At 38.6% G+C, this 25567-nt stretch overlaps 2 protein-coding genes and 1 pseudogene across 3 annotated transcripts; 2 read left to right on the forward strand and 1 right to left on the reverse strand.

The window, feature by feature from the left end:
* The first annotated feature begins 1675 nt into the window (after positions 1-1675).
* Positions 1676-4702, forward strand: LOC122662783 (peroxidase 10-like). The gene is made up of 4 exons (XM_043858499.1): positions 1676-1921; positions 2806-2997; positions 3100-3265; positions 4290-4702. Exons 1-4 carry the CDS (start codon positions 1676-1678, stop codon positions 4700-4702), a joined length of 1017 nt encoding a protein of 338 aa, XP_043714434.1.
* A 784-nt stretch (positions 4703-5486) lies between these two features.
* Positions 5487-6492, forward strand: LOC122662784 (annotated as a pseudogene).
* Positions 6493-17575: 11083 nt separating this feature from the next.
* Positions 17576-24026, reverse strand: LOC122662696. 2 transcript variants are annotated; one of them, XM_043858399.1, is made up of 3 exons: positions 23984-24017; positions 19656-20150; positions 17576-18001 (listed from the first exon to the last, which is right to left on the reverse strand). In XM_043858399.1, exons 2-3 carry the CDS (start codon positions 20139-20141, stop codon positions 17819-17821), a joined length of 669 nt encoding a protein of 222 aa, XP_043714334.1. In that variant the 5' UTR covers positions 20142-20150; positions 23984-24017; the 3' UTR covers positions 17576-17818. The 2 variants fall into 2 exon arrangements, with proteins under 2 accessions (XP_043714334.1, XP_043714335.1); XM_043858400.1 differs by having other exon boundaries at positions 17941-18018; positions 23984-24026.
* Between the last annotated feature and the right edge of the window lie 1541 nt (positions 24027-25567).

Below are 25567 nucleotides of genomic sequence, written 5' to 3' on the forward strand. Positions count from 1 at the left end.
ATTTTCTTAATGGATAATGAATTTTTCCTTATGTAGGTCCAATTACAATTATTTCTTGCTATGGGAGATGCATTAATTGTTCTTAATTACAAGTTTGGTTCTTGTTCTTGGTCTATAATTTGGCATGATAATCTTTTCCCTTTATTAAAGATTAGGTAATCTCTGTCACGCTGGTTGTGTGGCCCTTGCACCAACTAGAGGGCCAATGAGAGCCCGTGCAAGGAAAACTCATACATGTGGGATTTTTAATTTCACGGGAAGTGGGACGGTCATTTCACACTTCATGTGTCTGGCGTAGGTGCCACGTAGCCTAACAGACTTTTTTTTTCCTAATATTGAATATTAATTTAGATCTTTTTCTTTTTCTTTTTAAATTGATTTCTAATTTCTTTTAAGAAAAAAATATCTTCACAATGTTGGAGTGGGGATTCCTTTCCAAACCCTCACATAATGGTCCATGGGACCTTCAACAACACTCTCTCTACTTTGAAAAAATATGAATCCCTATTAAACAAATCCATCTCTTACCTCCTCATAGGTGAAAACTTAGCCTTTCTTCTATTATGGCAAACTAACTGTGAGTCGCTGACTTTGAGCATAAACAATACTCCCTCAGGTAGAATCCAAAAGAATCCAAAAGAGGAAAAGAAAAGAATTTTTTTTTGGTTGAAAAAGAAAAGAAAAGATAAGTGTCAAAAAATCTACTTAATTACTACTGACACTAGTGGAATCCTCTGCCATGCTCACCAGTGTTCATAGTGGTGCTCAAGCCGCCCAAACTCAAAACCTTTTTGTCTCTGATGAATTAATTTTGGAATTTAAAAATAATAAAAAATACAAATAATGAGTCATCTTTCTTGTCCACATTGCCTCAAAGAAAGTAAAAAAGTAATGAAATTCTCCATATGTTTGACTTGTTATATCCATGATAAGTGTTGTTGATGAAACCTGATTTGGTCCAGAAAGTGCGATTGAGACCTTCGAAGGGTCGTTTCGGCCTCAAAATGATTTCGAAATGCCAAAAAATGACGGGGCTCCATGCCAAAGGTTGGAGTTGTGTTGGGCTAGTCGAGATCTTCGAAATGAGTACTTTTGAGCCATGTGTTATGTTTTGGTTCGGCTCAAGTTTTTTGGGCATTTTTGGACTAGAGACATTTGTGTACTTTCTAAGGTTAAGGTTTTTCCTATATATTATTCTTATCTCTTTGAGATAGGGTAATGAGGGTTTGTAATATTTCCAGAGAAAATAGTGAAACCTGTTCTACTGCTCGGCCATGGTCGTAGCTTCCATCTTGGAGGTGAACAACGTAAATCTCTATGTGGTGCATTGTGTGCTCTCTCTCTCTCTCTCTCTTCTCTATTTTCGTTTTTTTTCTGTAAATCGCCATTCTAGACGTCGTTTTCGTAACAATAAGGTCATTTAAGTAGACTTTTTCTTTCCTTTTTCCTTTATAAAATTTCTTTCCCTTTTAGCTTTTTAGGGTTTGAAAGCTAATCTAAACCCCAATAATTATAAAGTGGTAGAGATGATATAAGGGATTAAGATTACACTTAGTGGTACTCCCACTCTCTTGAGCTCTGGCCAATAAAGTAGCATGGCTACACCCTATATAATAAGCCCTCTTCATCTCATCACTAGTCAGTATACTTAGCCCACTTCAAAGCATAAAAAAAAATGGTTGAGAAACAGAAGAAACCCGTTACCCACTTCACCATTAATATTCCTATGCTTCTCTTCCTTGCCTTGTGTATGAGCCAGCACCCTCTTCTTAGTCATTGCCAACTTGACTACAACTTCTATTACAAAACATGTCCTCTTTTGGAGGGGATTGTTAGGAATGGTGTTTGGTCTGCTATTATGAATGACACCAGGATTGCTGCTTCCATCTTACGGTTGCACTTCCATGACTGCATCGTTAATGTAAGAGAGACTCTCTTGTTTCTTAATCTTCATTTTTGTTTCTTAATTCTTTCTTCTTAACCTTCTTCCATGTTGTTATTGGTGAAACCATCTCACCTTAATCTAGGAAGTACTATTGATTCTTCCTCAATAACGATGGTTTCCCAGTAAAGACGGTTCCACTCACTGTGAGTGGACCATGGGAGTTGCAACGAGGGCTATAGGGGTGAAGCCCCCCCCCCCCCCACCAAATTTTTTTTTGAGTAGTTTATATTGGGGGTAATTTTGTAATTTCAAGGATTAGGTTTTTCTATATTGTAATAGGGAGAGGGTTCCCTGCAATGCTAGTGTGTAGTTTCATGCCTTGGAGGAGGGGTATTATGGAAAAACACTAAAAATATGGGGGTATAGGAGACATTTTAAAGGGGGTAGTGCTGAAGTTATCTGAGTCTTATGAGGGATACTTGCATGCAATTTTGAAATTAAGCTAACGTTGTGCAAATCTTTTACCCATTGTAATACCAGAGATCAGATCATGTCCTTGTATAAATACCGTCCATAAGTACCGTCCAAGACCCTCTAGGGCCACTCAAATGGAATCCACTCCTCTCATGGGTCTCATAGTGGATTCCATGTGACTGGCCCTGGAGGGCCTTGGACAACACTTGTACAAGGACATGATCCACGTTCGTAATTAATACGACAAAACGCTATTATATAAAGTGTTATCTTGTAAGATGTGTGATTAGGGCTTTGTAATTTCTTCATCAGAATAATGAAAGCTCGGGTAAATCACATAAATCTTTGTACTCTCTCTGTGTGTGTACGTGTGTGAGTCTCTTTTGTTTTTCTATTGCAAATCGTTGTTCAGCTGTGTAGTTAATTCGTAACACATGTTGGTGTAGGGATGTGATGCGTCCGTACTTTTGGATGACACGGTAGACATGACTGGGGAGAAGAACGCGGGACCTAATCGGAATTCGCTGAGAGGGTTTGAAGTTATAGACAACATAAAGGCTGATGTTGAGAAGAACTGCCCATCAACTGTCTCCTGCGTTGATATCCTTACTCTTGCCGCAAGGGACGCAGTGGTTCTTGTAAGCAACCCACCATTTGTGTACTCAACAACAACTCAAACTCTAGGGTTCTCCACCTTCACGTACTAAACACTAATTAATGGTTTTGTGGATTGATTTTAGTCAGGTGGTAGTTACTGGTATGTCCAGTTGGGAAGGCGTGATGGCACAACGGCTAATGATCAAGCAGCGAACCAGCAAATCCCATCACCCTTTGAGCCTCTAGATAACATCACAGCCAAGTTCACTTCCAAGGGTCTTGACATCAAGGATGTTGTGCTGCTCTCAGGTTCCTATATTTCAAGCCCCTCTCTATTCTTCTTTAAGCTTTAAGAATGGTAGTGGACCTTTCTGGTTTGATCGATTACTAAAAGTGTCGGGCTAAAAATTGAAAGTTTTCGGTGTAAGGTACTGGCCTAACGGTCGCCCGACCATAACTGACCATTTATAACCCTTTTAAAGATCGTTTATGGTCTAACTAGTCAAATAACCCATTTAAAGCCCAATTATGGACTGGCAACCCACTAACCGAATAGAAACATGTCCATGCATTGGCCTACAGAACCTGATTACCCAAACAGATGGAAACGTGCGAGGCCTTAAATTGGTGGTACTGATTAAGCCCAACTGGTAGACACCCCTAGGGGCTCTATTTGTTTTGTTTCATGGTAAAGTTTTATCTTTTTTTGAATTTTTTCCCCCCATCTTTTTATATGGAAATAAATGGAGTTGGGAAAGGCTTACAACCACTGTCCCAAGTTTTAGGGTGGAGAGATCCTTTCAAGAGTGATATCATAAGCCCAAGAGCCTCACACTACCGATCAATGTGGGACTAAAACTCTCTATTCCTGGTCAAGGAGCTACACTCACGATGTTACTCGCTCTCTCTTCCCTCCCTAACCATGTAGGCCATCCTATACTACAAATCATAAGACATCCCCTCCCATGCCTCCATTTGGCAAGTTCAGATCTGCTAACGGGACGGGTGGGGACAGATTTGTACCCTCCATGGGGGTGTGGGACCCACACCCCATGGAGGGGTCAGATCTGTCTCCACCCATCCGCTTGTGGGTAGTTGATCTGGATTCCCATTGGCTCGCAGTCGTGGGATATGCCATATTACATGCGAGCTGCGTGTAGATCTCCTTCTCTTTTAATTATTAACAAAGTCAACAACTTTTTCTGACCTTGAATTGGGTCAGCCATCATCCAACCGGCTGGTCTAATGGTTGGTTCGATTCGTGGATGTTCCTTGAGTCAATTGAAACATCTTCTGAGTCAGACTCGGTCATTTTTTATGTATGTATATGTAGGTGCACACACCATAGGTTTTGCGCAATGCTTCACCTTCAAAAGGAGATTATTCGACTTCAAGGGCTCTGGTAAACCAGATCCAAATCTGAACTCAAATCTCCTCCAAAACCTGCAAAGCACTTGTCCTAGCAGCGACTCAACGAACAGCAATAAGCTCGCACCTCTTGACCCAGTGACCATCAGCAAGTTCGATAATGTGTATTATAAGAACTTACTAAACAATTCAGGTCTTCTGGAATCCGATCAAGCGCTTTTGATAGATCCAAAGACTGCCTCAATGGTTGATTACTATAGCAAGTACCCTTACATGTACACTTCAGACTTTGGTGCATCAATGGTGAAGCTCAGCAATGTTGGAATACTTACAGGACAAAATGGACAAATAAGGAAGAAATGTCGTTCTGTAAATTGAAAAGTTCCTGTCTGTTGTAAACTTGTAATATTAGTACTTTTGATTTCAACATGCATGGATGATGAACTTGCCTACTACTCTGGATCACTTATCCGTACGCGTATGGGTACATATGAATAGGTGATGACATCTGTCTCTTTTGCTTTCATAAATGTCCTCCATGCAATTGGGGACAAATCTGGAGTCTCCAGGGTGTGGGCCATACATACCAAAGGTGGATCCCACACCCCATAGAGGATCCAGATCTGTCCCCATCCCATCAATTTGTATCATAGGAAAATAAAATTTTCCTTTTTTCACGTCAGCCGGTCAATCAGCTAACCTGTAAACTAAGTCTGTAGTCCAATGTCCACACTACATCACTTAGTTCACTATTTACCTGCACGAAAAGATCACTCAACCCCAGTGAAATCGAAAATCCCTTTCAAACCAATGTCTCTATATGCACTCTTATTGCCCCCTTGCGCTGGTGTAAGGACTACACGAACCGGTTAACGATCTCTTGCCCAAATAAAAAAAGGGTAAAGTACACGTACCCCCCTAGAAGGCACCCAATATTTCTCGTACCCCCCTAAGTGGCTCAATATTCCACGTACCACCCCTGCTTTACCCCCTAATGCCATTTAAGTTCACACCAGGTATTAAATGCTATAAAATGACCAAACTACCCTTTCTTCTATCTTTTCTAAAATTTGAAAAGACCTAATTACCCTGACCTACTTGCTAAAATTTGAAAAGACTAAAATGCCCTCATCTTCCCCAAATCATCATCCTCTTTTACACACCACCACCACCACCACCACCACCATCTGCTATTCAAATACTAATTCCTAAACTTAGAGTTCTGGACCTTTCGATCAATAACCTGAGGACTCTGCCTTCTGGATTCAAGAAGCTACGGAAGCTCAAGTATCTCGACATCTCAACCTGCAACATTTCAGGGAATTCGAATCTCCTATCCAACCTTCTCTCGTTGAAATACCTCGATGTCTCTGAGAATTCCATGAACGGTAGCTTCCCTATTTCCCTCCACTCGATAATCTCAAGTATTTGAATGTCTCAGTAAACAAGTTTACCGGCCGAGTAGATCCAGATAAAGTCAAGAGATTCGGTAACTCAGCTTTCATCAAGACGATGATTTTCAATGCTTCAAAGGCCCTAAATCTGACAATTCGAACTCATCCGAGAAAAGCTGTCCCTCCCAAATCCCCCAGAGAACACCACCAACCCGGGGTCCAAAGCAAGAAAAAGAAGAAACCCAATTCAAAACCAAAAGCTCTGGTTCTGGGTTTAGTCATTGCAGCTACTTCAATCATCTTCGCCATGGTTGTGTGCATAGCCTGCTTGTATAGGAGAAAGAGAGCGAAAAGAAAGCAATGGGTGATCTCAAGACCGACTTAGTTACCAATTAAGATTGAGAAATCAGGGCCGTTTCATTCGAGACCGAGTCAGGGACATGGGCAGCAGACATTAAAGAACCGTCATCGACGCCGGTGGTGATGTTTGAGAAACCGTCGATGACTCTGAAATTTATGGATCTGATTGTGGCCATGTCTCACTTCGGAAAGGAATCGTAACTTGCAGAAGGGAGAGGTGGGCCCGTGTATTCGGCGGTGTTACTCGGAGAAATCCACATTGCCGTCAAGGTATTGGAGAAGAGCAGAGATGTCGCCCACGAAGATGCCGTGGCACTGTTCCATTATCTTTCTCGGCTTAAACACCCTAAAATCCACATCCTTCCCCTTTCTGGTTATTGCATTGCCCCAGGTTCTATAATTTTTAAATTGTAACTCATTTTTTTGAGAAAAAAAATTTAGTTTCATTCTTCTTCCACCAATTCTATTTATTAAAATGGATTCATGGGTGGCGGATCCCAGAATTTCTGCAATGGAGGTGGTGTTGAAAGTGCGGCTTCACGGTGGTTGGTGGTATTAATGGTGGTGGGTGGTGGTGGTGGTGGTGGGTATGTAAAAGAATATGATGATTTGGGGAAAATGAGGGCATTTTAGTTTTTTCAAATTTTAGCAAATAGATCAAGGTAATTAAGTCTTTTCAAATTTTAAAAAAGATAGAAGAAAGGGTAGTTTGATCATTTTATAGCATTTAATATTTTGTGTGAACTTAAATGGTATTAGAGGGATAAAGCAGGAGTGGTACGTGGAATATTGAACCGCTTAGGGGATACGAGGAATATTAGGTGCATTCTAGGAGTTACGTGTACTTTACCCATAAAAAAAGGTTCACCTAGAAAGGGTAAAACCGTCGAAAGAAGAAAGTCAAACTAGGGTAAAGCAGCATTGACACTCATACCCTGATCGGCTGATCACAAGTGACCAGTCTTATTATGCCCAGACTTTTTGGTCTTTTGCTTTGTCCATTTTCTTCTGATAGAGTTTTGACAGATCATCGTCGACAGTCACTAAGCTGGGCCTCCTCTCGATCGCCTCGAAAGGCTAAAAAAAAAAAAAAAGAGAGTAAAATTCCCCTCTTTAATTAACTTCACCATAACTCTGATGACCAACGAACAGTTTTGGAATCTTTCGGTACAGAACAGCAAGTTGTCTGTCTTGAACTCTACTTTACACCATTGGAACCTCCGTGGGTGAAGGAAAACTGACTCGTCATGAGTTTAACTTTTCTTAATACTTATATATCCACACACTAAGGTTCAAAATCCAGGTATCGGACTCGGTATTGATCATTGTCAAAATCTTTCTGGATCGGGATCAGATCGATCAAAAAACTTCCAAAATCATTTTTGTATGGATCAAGTCATGTATCGGTCAAAGTTGGTGGGTGTTTGATCTCAGGATCGGATTGGTCAATATCAGTTGGTATCGGTTAGTATCGATCAATATCGGTCAAGATAATATAAAAAATAAACAAAAAAAACTTAAAAACTTTGAAAAAATCAAAAAAATATTCAATCGAATCAATCAAAGATTGGATCAGATCGGCCGATCCAAGGAATGATCTAGTCAAACCTTATTATATCGATCTAATCTCAGGATCGGTCTCAACCGATACCAATTCGATCCAACCAATATTGGCCGATCCAATCCAAGATTTAGAACCATGCCACACACACACCAAAAAAAAAAAAATACCCCCAACATTGAACTATAAAACTCTCACTAGGGCTTGGGTTTATTAGAGTTTGTACTCCAAAACTTTCTCCATTCATGATTGAAAAGTCAAAACTACTAAAACTCAAAAACTCTCTATTAAACCGTAATGTGATGTTTGGTTTTGATACCAAATTTTAGGTGCTTGACTGATATGTCAGAAACTCCAAAACTGATGTAATGCGTTAAATCAAGCTCTATAACATATCCTATACTAAACTAGTCCAATCTGGTGCCCCTACACTAGATCATTACCCTATGGTGAGGAGGTGACGGATGTCCTTTTAGCTACCATAAATACCCTTCCATGCACACTCCTATTGATTGCATGGTGGTAGGTCATGGTCCATGCACACTTAGATGACGCCGCCTTTTATTTTATTATTAAGGTTTTAAAAAATGTTGAAGCAGAAAATATATAGATCATTTCCTAAATAGTATATAGCATTAACCTATGTAAGGGCTAAATTAAATAGATAAGATATGAGGAGGGTCTATGTTATTAAAAGAAAAAAATGATGAGGCACTCTATCGGTAGTGATCAACAATATTGCAATGGTAATGGATAGACGATAGCAATTATATGTATCGTATTTCGTCCAAAAAGTAAACCATAAAGGTTTAAAGCTTTAAACATGATTATCTTAACTTTCTCCACTTCTTATCAAAGTTAAAACTTATCTTCTCTCTCTCTCTTTCAAAAAATAAACTAAACCAAACAATTAGGCCACTTGGAATTTTATTTACCTGTCTTGTACCTAATGTTGAATTAGCATTGAATATAACTTTTTAGGGAAAGAGAAGGCTACTTGATCACGTGTCCCCTACACTAACGTGGGGACCAATGAGAGCACATGTTCAAGAATCCAATAGGGGGTGGGTCATTTCGTCACCCATGTGTTTGGGTGTAGGGGGCGTAACCAAGCAGTCTTTTTTTTTTTTCTCGATCAACTTTTGAATAGACAAATAATGAACTTCGAATTACAGTCGATTAGACGACCCGTTGAAAATTATGAATCTCCTTCGGTGTCCTCCACCTCCCCCCCCCCTTTGGTATTGAAGCTAAATGAGAATTGCTCGAAAGGAGTCCATGAATGGAAACCGTAGACCATAAACCAGAACAATAAACACCCCATATGTGAACTTTACTTTTAGGACCGAGTTTCCCTCCACCCCATTCACCGAGGGGAGGGAGAGGGCAGGAATAAGTATTAGGAGGGTATTGAAACATACTAAAACCCTAGGATGGTGGGTGAACCGTTCTCTATGGGTACGTGGATGAAAAACTTTGTCCTTACTTTTATCTTATTATATTTTTTTTTTCTTTTCTATCCATTTCTTACCTTCTTAAACATAGCCTCATAAAGAAAGAGAAATGAATCCAGAGGTTCTCCTTCAACCATTTGAAATGAAATGGTGAAAATCCATACTTGTTTTTCAGTCATGCATCTCACAATTTGCATCCTTTTTCCAATGTATCTGTTTTGGTACTTTTTACATTTGACTCAAAATTATCATGCTTTGGAATCTAGAGAACCCCAAAAAAATAAATTTCTAACCCCACAGGCTTTTAAATCTATAGCTTTTGGATACCTCATTTCTCAAAACTAATCACAAATCAAATATTCTCAAATTGATTCTCGATCAAGAGCAAATATATTAAAAGATAAGGGGAATGGATCTAATCAAATCTTACTGCAATATTTTTTTTTTAAAAAAGTAGTAGAAGTATTTACCATATGAGAAATAATGAACTAAACAAATTAAATTTCAGAATGCAACAAATCAATACCTCCTCTTTATGGGTGGGAAAGTGAATCCTTGATTATTAATATAGTGTAAATTGGATCATGAGTTTACGCCAAGGATTTTAAACTCAGAATCAGAGATCGAATCAAATCTTTTCACTTTTTATCTAGATCAGGTCTACATTGGCTGGAATGGGTCTCAAAAATCCTAAAATTGGCCACTCCAGAATATCCAGCATTGAGATCGATCATGGCTGATTCTGATCCGAATTAGCTGACTCAACCGATCCGTATCTAATTTTTTTATTTTTTTTTGGGTAGAGATCTGCATCTAATTTTTGAAATAGTTTCCAGACATAGTGGAGGCGAAATGACCGCCCCACCCCCACCCCCCATGAAAGGTAGAAATCCTACCTCCCAAGATGCCAGCGTTTGCGCGTGACCCCTACGCTCCCCGAAAAATTATCGCCCCCAGTACTGGGGGCGTTGCTGTGTGCATCGTGCGGCGCAGTAGCGCCCATGTGTGCACAGTGGGCCCCATCATGCACACATGGGCGCTGCCACGCCGCACGATGCGCACAGTAGCACCCCCAGTATTGGGGGCGATAAAGATCCACACTCCCCTGCAGAGAATGCTCCCCATACATAAAGTAGTTCATGGCACTTTGGATTCTCAAGATCTAAATTGAGCTAAATCCAATTATAATGCCTAAGTAATGTTATTTCTTCTCTTTAATGCTTCACAAATATAACACATCAATTTCCCCTTGGTTCCCAAAGGTGGAATCTTACAAATTCAATTGATGTATTCCAAGGTGTTGCTGCAATCTTTATAAATCCTTAAATGAGTAGTATGAAATTCTTAACTCTTTTCATTAATGACTATGTTGGAGGGTTTAGTTGAAAACCTTAAAGCTTTATTTGGATATAGGTCTTAAAAAATATGAAGGTACTGAGGATCTGAACAAACCAATGTAAGACTAACTCTGTAGCTCCCGATATCTCAACACTCTCTTGTTAAGGGTTGATATCTCAGCTTGGCGGCACCTGGCGGCGATCTTTTTCCTATTGATTAATTAATTTGGTTCAAACAAATTAGGAGAAATAAAATTCAATAGAAGAATCCAAAAATTTTCATTCCATGCTACTAAAGACTTTCATAAAGGAGGTAATTCATGAATTTTGTTCTCTAATTTGTATTTGATTTGGAATTTACATTTTTACCCTTGGTTTGTACCAATCCACTGATATGGTATCGCCCCACAATCGGTATTGTCGTATGTGAATTCCAATACGTAGCGCCCAATTTGGGCAATCCGATACTGACCTCAAACCATGACTTGGACCCAATTCTGAGTTCCTCCCCGGTTCATCTTCCTCTCTATATCTATCACAGAGACTACTACATTGGGCATCCGGCTCCTCTCCTTGGAGGGCATCGCCCAATGAATGTCCAATGAGACATCTGATGGTTGAGCTGTGTCGTACACATCCTGAGGCTGACTGGGTGTGCATTTGGATGTTTGTGCCACAGCCCGAGCCATTGGATGCCTTATTGGGTTCTCCACTCACTCAGTGGATAGGAGCCCAATCCCTACATTGGATTTATCTGCACAGTCGTCCAGAAACCAGACAGGTCACAAGAAGGCTCAAATCATCCCAGCAGAAAGGAATAAAGATGATGAGGTAAGTGGCAACTGGCAAACTGAGAACTTTCTTAATAGTCAGTCATAGAGATTCAAACGTTACCAGCCCAAACGGTTCTATTTATTAGTATTGAATGAATAAAGATCTATTTTTAGCTTTGAGATTTTCTTACAATGAACAAAATCCCAGGAATTTAATGAAGAATAATATTGAATCAGAAAACCGCCATTCAAAAAGACCCAAAATTTTCGCAGAGAAACATGATGTCCTCTGGGTCTACTACTCCCTCTCACTTTCATGGAGAAATCCTTTTCACCTGTTTTTGCTTTAATTTTGCCCCAGAAAAAAAAACAGAATCAAACAGAGACCCTAGTTTTACTGGATTACTCTTACTATTCTGTTGTTTAAAGAAAGGCCAAATCAACTTTTCCCTTGTCCATTTTAAAATAGAATTGCAGAAAAAAGCTGATGTTGTTTTCCATGGTTTCTTTCAGTACCAGAAAGGGTCCTGAAAAAAGCTCTTTCTTTTGATTTGAAAGGGTTTTTCTAGGGTTTTGGTCAAAACAGATATTCTAATTCTCTCTCTCTTTCACTCTCTCACTTGAGGTGGGTAATCATGGGTTTTCAGAAAGAACGACTTTTTACAGCTAAAAACCCAAACCCTATCCGTAATTTCATTTGTCTCATCCATCCATGTTCGAAGTTTGAAGTTTAAACTCTACGGCCTATGCTCTTGGCGAAGAGATAGGATGATTTTGGAGGGGTTTATAATCACCAATTACAGCCATTTCTCGTTTTCCCCACTTCCAGAACATCATCAAAGAATCAGTTTTTGATTTCTTTCTATACTACCTAAGCCGTAAATCTTAACAAGATCTTCGGTGGTAGTTTATCTTCTAAGTTGTAGGATCACAAAACCAGATTCCCTTTTACTTCCCCTTTTGTTTTTTCTTGAAGAACCAAGTTAAAAAAATCTCAACTTTCTCATTTGTTTCTTCTCCCTCACTCATCAAGAAGAAGAAGAAGAAGAAGTAGTCTGGTTTTCTGGGTTTGTTTCTAGTGAAAATGTCAATGCCAATAGGATCTCAACAGCAACAAACGCCATCGATGACTACAAATCAGGAGACTTACAGTACCCACTCGAGCCATGGATCAATAGGCCCTGTTATTGCTGTCCTGGCTGTGATCACCATCTTGGGCGTCGTTGCAGGGATGATCGGGCGTATCTGTTCTGGAAGAAGAATCATGGGCTATGGCCAATACGATTTCGAAAGTTGGGTAGAGACCAAATGCGCTTCTTGCATCGACGGAAGGATCGATCCTCCTCCACCACGACCACCACCACCCAATACTAACGGCTCCGGCGACTCTGTTCCTATTGCAATCCAGATCGAAACTCCTCATGAAAGGAAACGGACCGAACAATCTGCAGAAAACCCACATGTCGCTTCTGATTCGTAACATGGTATATCCATCTTTTTCTTCTTTTACTGTATCTGAAATGGGATATGTTCATTTTGTTAATTTCCTCTGTATCTGATACTCTTGTTTCTTTTTTTTTTTTTTTGTTCTTTCTGGGATTCCCAACTTCCTTGTCATTGCTACGATGGCATTACTGAAAGCATGAGAACTTTCATGAGATGATGGGCACTGAGCTTTTTTCATGGTTGTTAGAGATTTCAAAACCTGAGCCTTTGTTTTATAATCTTCTGTGTCTTCTATGTGGGTTACCCTGATCATCTCCACCATGATCATGGCCATCATCGCCAGCTTCTTGATGCAACTGAACCCAACAATTATTTAGTAAAAAAATCTTCTTATATTCATTATAATTCATTATAATCCTGAGAGTAGATTATAATTGACAGGATTCAATTTCTATTTATGGAGATTTTTTATTTTTTTTTTTCTGTTTTCTTCTGTGTCCATGGCTGTTATCTTCTTCTTCTCATTGTTGGTTTCTTTAATATGATTATTAAAACGAGGCCATGAAATCCAAATTGTTAGGTTACTGTATTGGATCTTCTTCACAATGCATTAAAAAGCATGAGAGTGTGACCATCATGGAAAGCACCATCACAGGCCCCAGGGTTTAAGCCTTAAGGGCCCTCCCCACTGTCATCAACTCATCATACGCCAAAGCTGTTTCCATTTTTAAACCCCACCAAACACTTACAGCTTCTCAGACATAGATTATTATAGTAGTAGTTACTAGTTAGTAACTCAGTACCCTCACTCACTGATCAGTGATCATTCATGACTGAAACTGAAATAAATAAATCTGTGAGAAACAGTTGTGGTTACTGGGTGTGTATGGCAACGTTTAAAATATAGTTCTGGTGTTTGTGTGTTTTTTCTTTGAAATAATTTGAAACAGAACATGTATGTGATGCCAGGTGTGTTTCTTTATTTTTTTTTGTTTTTTATAAATGAACTGGTAAGAAAAAAATACATTTCTTGGTCATTGGAAAAAATTTAAAGTCGTTTTAGAAAAAAAAAAAAAAAACCATAAACAAAAATTTATAACAAAATCAATCCAATAAATCTGACTCTCTCCCACTCCCCAGTCCCTACTGGCACAAGCACAACTCCCTCTTCCATCTTCACCAGCACCGCCACCACCACCACCACCACCATACATGTTTCTATTCTTTTTTAGCAGCAGATTTTTTTTCCTGATTTTACCATAAAACATTTTTTTTTGTACAAGAGTATTCCAAATTAACAAAAATGCACACACACACACACACACAAATTTTTCTGACTCAGAAATACTAATTTGAAATAGAAATGTTGTCATAGACAACCTAATGTGCACATGCAATTATGTAGCTTCCAAACAATCTCTCAGATTCCAACCGGATTATTGAGTCGATCGGGTGGCTCAAATCATGCTTATTTGGCAAGAAATGAATAAAAAAAATTTATTCCTATTTTGCTTTATTAGTTTTTTGTTTGTCAATAAAATATAAAGTAAAAGAATATATATTTTTCTTTCAAATTTGAATTCACATTAAGTATAATGAAATTCCCATTTCTTTCTTCTCACAAAGTTTCCTTTTATGGGGAACGCCTCTTGGTGTGGTGGTGGATGTCAGTGTAGTAGAGCATAGACCTCTTCTCCTTGGGTACGAGCTATGACCCAACCTAATACAACTCAACTTGTATGGACAAGAAAGGCATTTCCATCTCTTTCTTTCTTCTCACAAAGTTTCCTTTTACGGGGAACGCCTCATGGTGTGGTGGTGGATGCCAGTGTAGTAGAGCGGAGACCTCTTCTCCTTGGGTACGAGTTATGAGTTTATGACCCAACATGATACAACTCAATTTGTATGGACCAGAAAGACATTTCCATCCCCAATTTGTGCGACCTGACATATCAGATGATCAAGTTTAGAATATGAAGAGGATACCATGTATTGCAATTCTAATTTTAGCAACTCAAATCATTCAAAGATTTGCATATTTTAACTTTATTTTGAATTCAAATTTTGCACATTAGTAGGAGAATAAATGATCACTACCAAGAACACTATGGTTTTCATAAAATCCTACATCCAACTTCACAGACACACACAAAGGATAAAAGAGAGGAGCTTGATGGAGAGAAGTGATGGAGAATCAAATCTGTAAGGGGATAGAGTGTCCATTGTGAAGATTTAGGCAAAAAACTTAGATTGTCTCCGCTCTTTATTCACAACATTATTTTCTAAAAAGAATTCTTTTTAGAATATTGGTGATATGGCATGGGATTAAAATCCTCTACAGTGCAAGCATCTTGCGGTGCACTGCAGTGAAGTACGAGCTCGATGCAAGGCAGTTATTTTTTTCTTCTCAAGCTCGATACCGTTGGATGTCACATCTTCCATGTGTTGAGCTCTCAGACCTGCACTGCTATGCACCACAAGAGTAAGGCACTGAAGAGGATTTTTTTTTTTCCTATGGCATGTCCATATGAAAGCCAATCACCAATCTTCCCCCTAAATCATGCCTTTATGAAACAAATTCCATAATGGGATGATTTAATTTGAATTCACAATTCAATAAGTGTAGAAAAATGATTCTCTTCCATATCCTCTTCTTGATGTTGATGTGAGATCTCCTCTCTCATCAAGACCCTGATTATGCAAAATTCAGCCCTCGTGCTTGTTGCTTGCACCTGCAGGGTTGTTCAAGCAGGTGAAAAAAACAAAATGATGAAAGAGGAAGGAATCTTGATAGGTGTCAGCGCATGAGCAGTTTTTCTTCTTTTGAATCTCACAAAATTTTCTTGGGAAAAAGAACGCCATCCAATCATGCAGCGCACAGTTCCCTTGCACCCAGATACAGGGCACGCTTAATGATCGCCACACTCCTAGAAAGATTGTAATGACCAAGAGTGCAACGATCATTTTGCGAGCCCGTGTGTCTAGGTGCAGCGGCAGCATGTTTTACACGACCAGATGACGTTCACTTTCCCAATCTTCTAATACCCAGTTTTACACCCCCAAAAAAAAAAAATTCTTCTAATACCCAGGATTTTAACATCTTCTACAGTTCTACTCTCTTGTAAAGCCATCAATCATTTCTTCCTTACCCTCTCAGTAAAGGGGTGGAGATTCAAATGTGTGGGCTCCGTATTTAATGCATTTAATGCGCTCAAGAAAAACTACCAAAACCAGAATCACCTTCCTTTCATCGAGAAACCTTCTCTACAAACCTCCAAGAACTCCCACTCCATAAATTTACATGTTTCTCTCTCTCTCTCTCTCTCTTTTCTTTGTCTTGTTTGTCTGTCTGAAGGTATTGTTCTCGTCTGGAAAGCACCACCGCCATGGCATTAACTTTGGAACGCCCCTCTGTATTGCATCTCTGACTTCTCTCATGCAATCCGAGTCTACATTGTGCTCATGGTGTTTGCATTCTTTCAGATTTGGGAATATAGCTCTATTATGCATTCCAACAATGTATACCAAACGCAATCTAAGGCTGCGTTTGGTTTGCATTCTTGGTAATTTCGCATTCTTTCTTGAACAGGTAATTGTGTAAATCCGGCCCGGGGTCTCCATTGGGCCCATTAATGCATATTGATTAGCCCAACTCCACTCGCTGCCCACCCGTGACCCGTCCAAGGAAGGAAAAACTTAAAAAAAAAAAAAAAAAAAAAAGAAGAGACGTAACGTTCAATAAGGTTGACGAGCTCTATAGGGTTAAATGTGGCTAGAAATGGTGAACATAGGTGGGTCCATATCATAAAGAATTCTATACACATTTCAATTGTAAATTTGTCAGCTTAATAAGATTATATAATGTGAATAAAATCAAGATTCAAAATTTATAAATTTACACGAATTTCACAAACCTATAATAATGTAATAATGTAGGCTAAAGGCATGATCGTAATTGTAATTTTCTACAACTCTGAAAACATTTTTAACCCACCCAAATGTTAATCAATCACTTGTCAAATGACAAGTTCAAAACCTGCAGAGTTCATCCTCATGAATGTTACAACCCCCCTCTCCCCCCGGATTATTATCCTCTCCAATTCCTAAAGTGTAGCAGTGCGGCAGTGCTCGGTGGAGATGTCGACACCTAACAGCTGTCGCATCCAACCGTCCAAGCTCATTGATATGGACCATTGGATGCGGCAGTTGCCAGTTGTCGACATCTCCACCTAGCACTGCCACACTTTAAGGAATTGGCGAGGATAATTTTCCCTCTCCCCCCCTCCCCCAAAAAATAAATAAATAAATAAATAATGAAAGAGAGAAATGTTTAGACCCATTCTATAATATTAAACTTGATCCCTACTGAAGAAAAGGAATCAGAATATTCATCAAGTCACAGATGCTACATTATTACTTAACTACCTGCTAATTTATTTCTGAAAATGGCAACCAATTTTTATCTTTGTTGCACCAAAAGAAAATTGCACAAAAACGTATACTTTTCTTCACTCCACTGATTAAAAGTGAAGGGAAATCAAGGGAAGAGACATTAATGCAAAGAGGAAAATGGAAACTTTGGTTATAATGAATATGTAACTAACTTAAAATCTTGAGATGAAGAAGAGAACTTAAAACAAACCACATACAGCAATTAAACTTTCAAGTGAATACTTCGGATACTTTATTTTTCCTATTCAAATCCAAGTAATGTCACTGAAAAGTAAACTAAAATTTTATTGCTACATTTAGTCAACTTTTCAGTTAGTTAGACAATAATTTTTGATAAAGATTAGTATAAAAGTTGTCATTTTATTTTTATTTTAATTCCATTTCTATTCACTTTTCCAACAGGGCAGAACAGTAGCCTACTTTAACAAAATGGTGATTGGTGACTGCAATTTGATAGATAGGAACATCACCAAGGGTCGCCAAGTTTCAAATATTTTTCCTCGAAGCTTCAAAATTCAAAGATGACTCAGAGTTCATTTCCTCTTCTGATTTAAAAAACATCTAAGCTAACCTCTATCAAAGTCCTCCACATTAAGTCCGGAAACTCTGATTTTTAAGTGTGCACAAATCATCAAACTTAGATAAGTATAATGCCTTACATTGAAAAAGATCACACTTTCAAATGAATTTACATGGATTTTAGGAACTTGATTTTGGTTAACCTGGTCCTGACGGTGAATTTTTGGCAGCGCTTTTCTGAGGCTGCTTCATTTTGAGAAGATGAGAAAGACCGGCCACTACATGAAGCCGGCTAGATGGAACACCGGTTTTTGCTAATGCTCTCCCATATTTGTCCAGGATTACAAAACAAGGGACATATCTGATGTCATAATAGAGGAGCTGCAAGAAACATATTACTAAACCAAATCAAATCAGCTGGAAACTTTTTTTCTTAACTTATGAAGTGACACCATTGGAAGAACCACTTGCAAACTTGAATGAAATCATGATGCACATACCACAGCTAAAGAAAGTGCTTTAAGCACAAATGAAAGATGGTAGTGCCAATATGAGATTTGATGCAAATATGAACCTGCTCAAACATATCTACATGTAATGCACAGACCACAACCACATTTCCAAAGAAAATGGTTTGAGCACAAATGAATGATGACATTTCCCATAGGAAATGGAGGGTAATTATAGTCGGAAAGACTTAGTATTAGGAAATGGAGGGTCGTTATTATCAGGACGACTTAGTGGATTAGTACCATGATTGGATTGTAGATGAGTATCATGATCGGATTGTGCCTCAGGCACCTTTGACCACTAAAGTTTGAACATATGCATTTGAAGATTTCTGTTAAAAAAAATTGCTAAAAAAGTTTAAGCATATGCAGTAGAAGATTTCTGTCTCAATGTTATGTACCAGGACAGATCATGTCAATCCACCTGAGCTTCTACACTCTAACAACCAAGGTCTAACGGTTTGGCAAGAACCTGTTGGGGGGCACCTTTTTTGTGGTTTTTAGCACTAGCATACTGCATACCTCACTTGTCAGATTAAGCCACCTCAGGAAGCAGTTCCTTGTTCAGATAGACATTCGATACTGCTCATATGTAACTGGATTCTAGCCCAACTACTAATGCCACTACTGTGTTATACTCTAAACCATGTAGGGTGCAAAACCAAAATAGCACTTTGGGTGGTTCTTTTTTACATCTAATTATTCATACATGTCTATTTATGCTTAAATAAGCATCCTCTAAAGTTTCATCTCAAAATTTTATATATATCCCTAATTTCCCTTCGTTTCCCAAAATTTTACCAAATATATACCAGATTTCAACCATTTCAAGCAAATATTTTTATTTCAGCAAGGATTGAAATGACTTATCCTGTCAAAATCTCAAACCTTATCCAATTCTTATTATTAGATGCTATTAATAAATATTTATTTGTCACTCAATCAAATGAAACTGTAATCGTTTCAAAGTGAGGGTGTGTGGAAATGGTTGAACACAGTTGAAGTTAACAAAATTGACTATGGATTCACCACAAATCAAGAGGATTCAATCAAATATTGCAGTTGTGAACATGACCAAGTTCATTTGTCCACTCAACAACATGGTTATAGCTACAAGTAACATGCAAAAACAACACTTCATTAAATATATAACTTCTAAAACAGGTAATGAAAGCTTATCTATATAATATCTTAACATCCCTCTCCCCCCCCCCCCCCACCCAAGGTGTTAACAAATGTTCTAGGGACAAAGTACAAGGATAATAAAACCTAGATCTGACCAGTGTCACCATAAGTTCCAATATCATTGCTCACTAAAACTAGTTTGTCATCTACAGAGCTACTGTTTAATTCCAGAATATGAATGATAAAGAACTTATTACAATTGGTTCAATGACAATCCAGAAATTGAAGGAGCATACAATCCTCATCGGGTGGAACTCTACTCTACAGCAAGCAGAAAATTTCGAACTTCATGGACTATAAAAGATACCTATAATCAGGTCAGGGGGAGAAACATTACAAACCTCAGGTAGCCATTTCTCATTCTCCGCATCCGCCAAGACAATATTAAGCCAGTCCGAATTCCTTGTCTCTATCTCCATGACGAGATTAAGCATAGAATTGCAAAGTCTACATTTGGGAGAGTAGAACTCAATAACTGTAGCCTCTTTACCGCTGGCCAGAGCTGAAGCTAGAGCTCGGTGTTCAGCTTCACCTTGTTCTTCGGGGGACAAAAACTGTTTCCTCTTCCCATTGATTCCTTGATTGAAAGAAAATGGTTTAATTCCGATATCGAAATGGAAGGGTTTGAAGGATTTGGTGGAGGGGTCGGAGATTTTAAAAGCTGAATCGAAGAGATTGGTAGCGAGGAGTCCGAGATTTTGCATAGATTTTAAGAGCCAGGGATCTTCGAACTGGCAGGGATTAGAACTTGAAATTTTAGGGTTTTGATGGATGTCCCAAGGCCATTTCAAGCAGAAGATACCTTCTTGTTTTGCTGCAATTCCCATGTTGGGTTTCTTCACACACTCACTCACTCACGGTCTCCGTCTCTCTCGTTCGATCAAATCTGGCATTAGGGATTTCAGAACAGCAAGTAGCAACTATCTTGTCCTGGATTTCGGGTCATGGGTCGGATCTTTATCACCTCCAGTTCCCTGCCCGGCCCAGTTCCCCAGTTCCTCTAACAAGGGGGGAATGACCACCCTACCCCTGCCCAAACACTCTGTCCGGGTGGGGTCCACCAGCCCCTATTAGAGGAACTGGGGAACTGGGCCGGGTAGTAAACCGAACCAAACCATGACCTAACCTCCTAGGCAGGGTTTCAAAGAATTAGATCGGGAATCGTCGATTCAAATCTGCATGGTTTGGTTCGGTTTTTATTCAGTTCATTGTTTGGTTTTGATCCGGTTGTATTCAGTTTGGACCCAACTTTAGGTGTGGGGGTAAAGTTTCTACATCTTCACCAACAAAAACCAGAATCCTTGTTTGTTAGAGTGTGGGTAAAGTTTCTACATCTTCACTATCAAAGGACATTCGTCAACAAAAGAATCACCCTAAGATGATCATCTCATGGCTATTGAGAACGAATTAAATCAAATGGTTCTATTTCTCAATCATTTTGACTTGCTCCTATGGAACTAATGTCGAAAAGATTAAAAAATCAATCATTCACAATCAGATGAAGGATTGCACGAAAAGTTAAGGACTAGTAATCATTTTTAGAAATCGAATGCATTCGGTCTTGTACATATGCAAGGAAGGTATTCAAAAAGGAAAGAATGATAGAATTTATCATACACATCGATTAAACACATGAAAAAAGGTATATAGTTTATTTGGATCCTTAATTGGTTTGGTTCAGTTCAGTTCAAACTGACAATTTTAATCCTAACACCGAAACAACAAAATATTTCATATGTTAAAAGTAAAATCAAACCAATTTGTTTTGATTCAGTTGTAAATGACCGATTTTGGTTTTCGATTCTAAATCAACACCCTTAGTTTGGATTCTAGGTTGATATTGCATTCCAAGGTTGTGTTTGATATGCATGTTCATTTTTTTTGTTTTTTGGGGGAGGGGTTTGGGAGGGGTAAGAAATGCATTCTCATTTTTTGAAACTCGATTCTTCTCTATTTTCTCGTGTCATAATGCACTTTAGAAATAAAATTTATTTCAATAATGTACTTTTTTTTTTTGTGTGGGTATACAAGGTTAAGCTCAATATATTGGCAAAAAGTTGAAATTGAATTCCAAACTTGCACATGGCTAATTCATAAGGGGTACAACTCATCCAATAGTATGTTTGCCAAAAATCAAATGTCCACGTGGCTCGAAATGGTGGATCGATCATCATATTAGTTAGATCATCTAAATGAATTGTTGTCTTTTTGAAAAGTGTCATTCTTTACTAACACTCATCTAGTTAAATGTAAAATGAAGTATAATAAAATTTTGGGGCTGTTCTTCGTCAGTGCAAGCACGTTTAGGCACATGGGGGTGGGCGCAATGCTGCCCCCTTGAGTGGCAGTGCCCATGTGTTCTGGTGCACTGCACTTAAGACAAAGAACATTCTCCCTAAAATTTTCAAAACAAAAATAAAGAAAAATATAGTTTAGAGAAATTACACATTTGAGGGTTTTTTTTTTTTTTTTTTTTTTTTTTTTTTTTTTTGATGTATGAAAACAAAGTGAGACTCACAATATAGAGAAAATATTTTTAATGATGTTTTGGCTGAAAACTTTTCCATTTTGTTAGTGTTATAATTTTACCTCACTTCATTTCTATCACTTCTAAGAGAAAATGGTTTTAATGAATTTTCAAAAAATTTCATTTTGTCAACTTTGTTTGGTTCAAACTTAATATGTGGGTGGGGGACATTGTGTCATACTTATCCATAGAATTTTGGCATAGTTTGAGCTCCTCCATGGCATATTTTAAGATCATACAATAATATATACTTTCCTAAGTGAGCCCTTTAGGAAGCTATTGCTCTATGTATTTTTATATCAACACTATTTGTTTCCATGTGTAATGGATGAAGAAAAAACATAAAATATATAAATTATAAAATTTATTTTTATAAGATGTTAAAATAATTAAAGTTTTATAACATAGTCCATTATTTAATGTCTAAAATCTATAAATTATGTAAGAGAAATAAAATAGTTCTCCGGTCCTAATTGGTTTTACTTTCTGATAATTTACGTTTAAACAAAGGGTTGTGTAGGCTTAGTAAATTACATACAACTTAAAAAAAAAAATTAACTGAATTATACAAAAGGAAAGGGAAATTTCTTATTGGCACCTTCTAAGATGTCAAATAATTTGTAACCATATTTTTATGCTCTCTTAGTTTAACACCCTATGAAAGGAAGTAATGACCACCCTGTTGATGTCGTTGTACATACTCCCATTGGCCCTACACATGCTCAGGGATCACGTTTCCCCACAGAAAACTCTTACCCATAAATTTAATCTAAAAACTGATGTGTTTGTGTTAGGTTAGACAATGATTTGGGAATTAAGCAATACTGAAAGTTCAATTTTGGTAAGATTACTATGATGGTGGTGGGTTACTTGCCAAAACTATTTACCAAAAAATTTAAAAAAAAATGGCTATCAAAAATGGTTTATTGTTGGCTATCTCAGAATGTATCGAGTAGCTTTAAGTGGAATCTGACGGTCAAGAAGTGGTAAAGTTCATCAATTATGAGTCCCCTCCACCTTTTGAAATTACTCCCATCATCTAGGAATTTTTATCCTCTCAGCATTCGCACGATGCAATACGTGCATCATGCGGCACTACAGAAGGCCACGTGGCACAAACGAACCTCACATGGTGCACATGGCCTTTGGCCGCCGCACGATGCATTAGTGCACGTGCAATAACGGAGAGGATAACGATTCATCATTCGGACATCAAACTTCTAAAGACTTACTCTAAAACTTGCTCCTTTTCTTTTATTCCCAGGGAGATTAACAGCGTGGCTAACTCCTTGGCCCAAAAGACTAAATCTGTTGCGAATAGGATTTGTTGGCCTGTGTCCACTCCTTGGTCGTTGGACATCTGTATTTCTGACACCTTGCGTTTCTCCCTCTCTAATGAATAAAGTTCTATTTATCAAAAAAATAAAAAAATAAAAGGGTTATTTGCCAAAACTACAAAACCCTAGATCCCAAGTCATATAATTCTCAATAATGATCCATGCCAGCTAGTTGGGTGTTCATAGCTCCAATTAAAAACACTAGTGATTGGGCCGTTGCAAACCCCACACAGTTTTCTAAAATCGAGGCTTTGTGTAGATTGATTGACATATGCCAACCTACTCTCAGGTTTATTTATTGGTGATAAACGCATAAGCCGCAAGCTAGCACTCGTGTATGACGCATAAACGAACATGAGCACAGTGCGCATAGTACAACCAAATCATATATAATAATAATAAGGGAAAATTACATCCGCCTCCCCTGTACTTTGACCTAATTATACATTCTTCCCCTTGATTTTCCCACCTTACATATCCCTCCCCTCTACTATGAAAATAACTACTATTACACCCCTATCGTTACTGTCCGTCTGTTAAATGCTGATGTGGCATAGTAAAAATTTTCATAATCTCCAAACTAACCCTGATCCTTATGAGATGACTCAGTTACCCTTTTGATTTAATCCCCACACTAACCTTTGATCCATGTAAATAGACCCTTTTACCCTTTTTCTTCTTCCTCCTCTTCCTGCTCCTCCAATCCCGACCTTCTCTTGCAAACTCCGGCGAGAACAAAAATGGAGTACCTCCATCTCTTCCTCTCCACTTCACTAAACCCTAACGGTAGGTAACCTAGCTGAACCTTCTTCTCCACTGTTGATCTTCTTTTTCTTTTCTTCTCCATCATCTTCTTCTTCCTTCCACCAACCGATATATCCTTCGAGCTTGTGGTGTTATAAACCAGAAACCCTACTGAGGCTCCCATGGATAGTTAGAATCGTTGTTTCGTACGTTACGAATCATATGATCCATCAGGGAACATCGTTTCGTCATCGCGATAGCTGGTTCTTCTGGTTTCTTATTCTACGATTCCAGATCACAAAGCCCTAATTTTTCTACTGTTCCCCCCCTCCCCCTCTCTTCTTCTTCACATATCTTTTGGAAATTTTCTCCTTGATAGCGTTATCGATTTTAACACTCCACTATGGAATTAGATTTTCAGTTCTCCTGTAAACCAATTCTTCGTAAACCCAGAGAGAATCAATATAAATAAAAAAAAGAAAAAATCACTCCTGCGACTCAAAACCCATCTCTGCATTTTCTATCTCTTCATCTAAAACCATTCAACCTGCAAAAAAACAAAGGGCAATTTCAACATGGAGAAACCCATCTCTGCGTTTTCTATCTCTTCAGTGAAAAGGTTACAATGGCTGTAGTAACGAACAACATGGAGAAACTTTTGATTTTTCAGTTGCAAAAGAACCAGTGTTGGATTAAAAAAAAAAAAAACATTTACATACAATTCCGCTCTCGATTTTTTGTTCAAAACTAAAGAAGCGAGAAATAAAAATATTTTTTTTGGGGAAAAAAAGTCCCATCTGAACTGGCGATGCCCAAATTGAGGTATCAAACAACTTTCGGCGCAGGGGGGAGATTCAGGTCAAAATCGAATCTCCTAGGAGAACTCTGTGGGTGGTGGCTAAAATCGACGACCGAGGACGAGTCGGAATCGCTCTGGACCCCAGCACCAACAGAAGCCTGGAAATCAGCAGCAGCTGGGTCCAACCTCAGACGGTGAAGGTTCGTGCCCATGTTCTCCGACCTCTGTTTTTATCATACTACTATAATGATACCAGAGGAGAACGGCAGACGAGAAAAATCACCTATATTTAAGAAATTAAACGGCGGTGGAGGTGGCGGTCTTCCAAAGCCATATGCAAATCGGAGCAACTTGCTTGTGCCCTCTATTTTTCCCCTTTAGACCACATTCTGCAACCAATCTGAAACAATGGAATGAGTTTGATCTATAGAAGGTGTTTCCGGTTTCTGGTGCAAGCTCTCATGAAACCATATTTTTGGGATCCTTAAATATGAGCTTTCTGTTTGGCCATTAATTAGTTAATATCAAATTTGAGTTTCATTGGCAGGTTAGACCCTCGTATATCACCATCCACGGTGACGGTGGTGATGGTGTTGGCAGTGGAGGAGGCAGAGGAGGCAGCGGCAATAGTGGTGGAGGTGGTATTGGTGGTGCTGGCGGTGGAGGAGGAAAGAAAGAGGTGTTTTAGGTTGAAGATGATGAAAAGGGTAGAATAGAAAATGTAGTTTTAATTTGTTAGTAAAGGGTAATACTGTCTTTTTAAACTAGTAACTAACAGCACTCTAACACCGTCAACCATAAGGGGTCAAAATGTAAGATGGGAAAATCAAGGGGAGGAACGTGTAA

This window comes from Telopea speciosissima, chromosome 5 (assembly GCF_018873765.1).
Source record: "Telopea speciosissima isolate NSW1024214 ecotype Mountain lineage chromosome 5, Tspe_v1, whole genome shotgun sequence".
Lineage (NCBI taxonomy): Eukaryota > Viridiplantae > Streptophyta > Magnoliopsida > Proteales > Proteaceae > Telopea > Telopea speciosissima.

Excerpts from the sequence above, each read along its gene's own strand:
- LOC122662783 (XM_043858499.1), top strand. The coding sequence starts at position 1,676 with ATGGTTGAGAAACAGAAGAAACCCGTTACCCACTTCACCATTAATATT. Across the intron at positions 1,922-2,805 it reads TCCATGACTGCATCGTTAAT|GGATGTGATGCGTCCGTACT; the intron begins GTAAGAGAGACT and ends ATGTTGGTGTAG. Across the intron at positions 2,998-3,099 it reads CAAGGGACGCAGTGGTTCTT|TCAGGTGGTAGTTACTGGTA; the intron begins GTAAGCAACCCA and ends GATTGATTTTAG.
- LOC122662696 (XM_043858399.1), bottom strand. The coding sequence starts at position 20,141 with ATGGGAATTGCAGCAAAACAAGAAGGTATCTTCTGCTTGAAATGGCCT. Across the intron at positions 18,002-19,655 it reads ATGAGAAATGGCTACCTGAG|CTCCTCTATTATGACATCAG; the intron begins GTTTGTAATGTT and ends TGTTTCTTGCAG.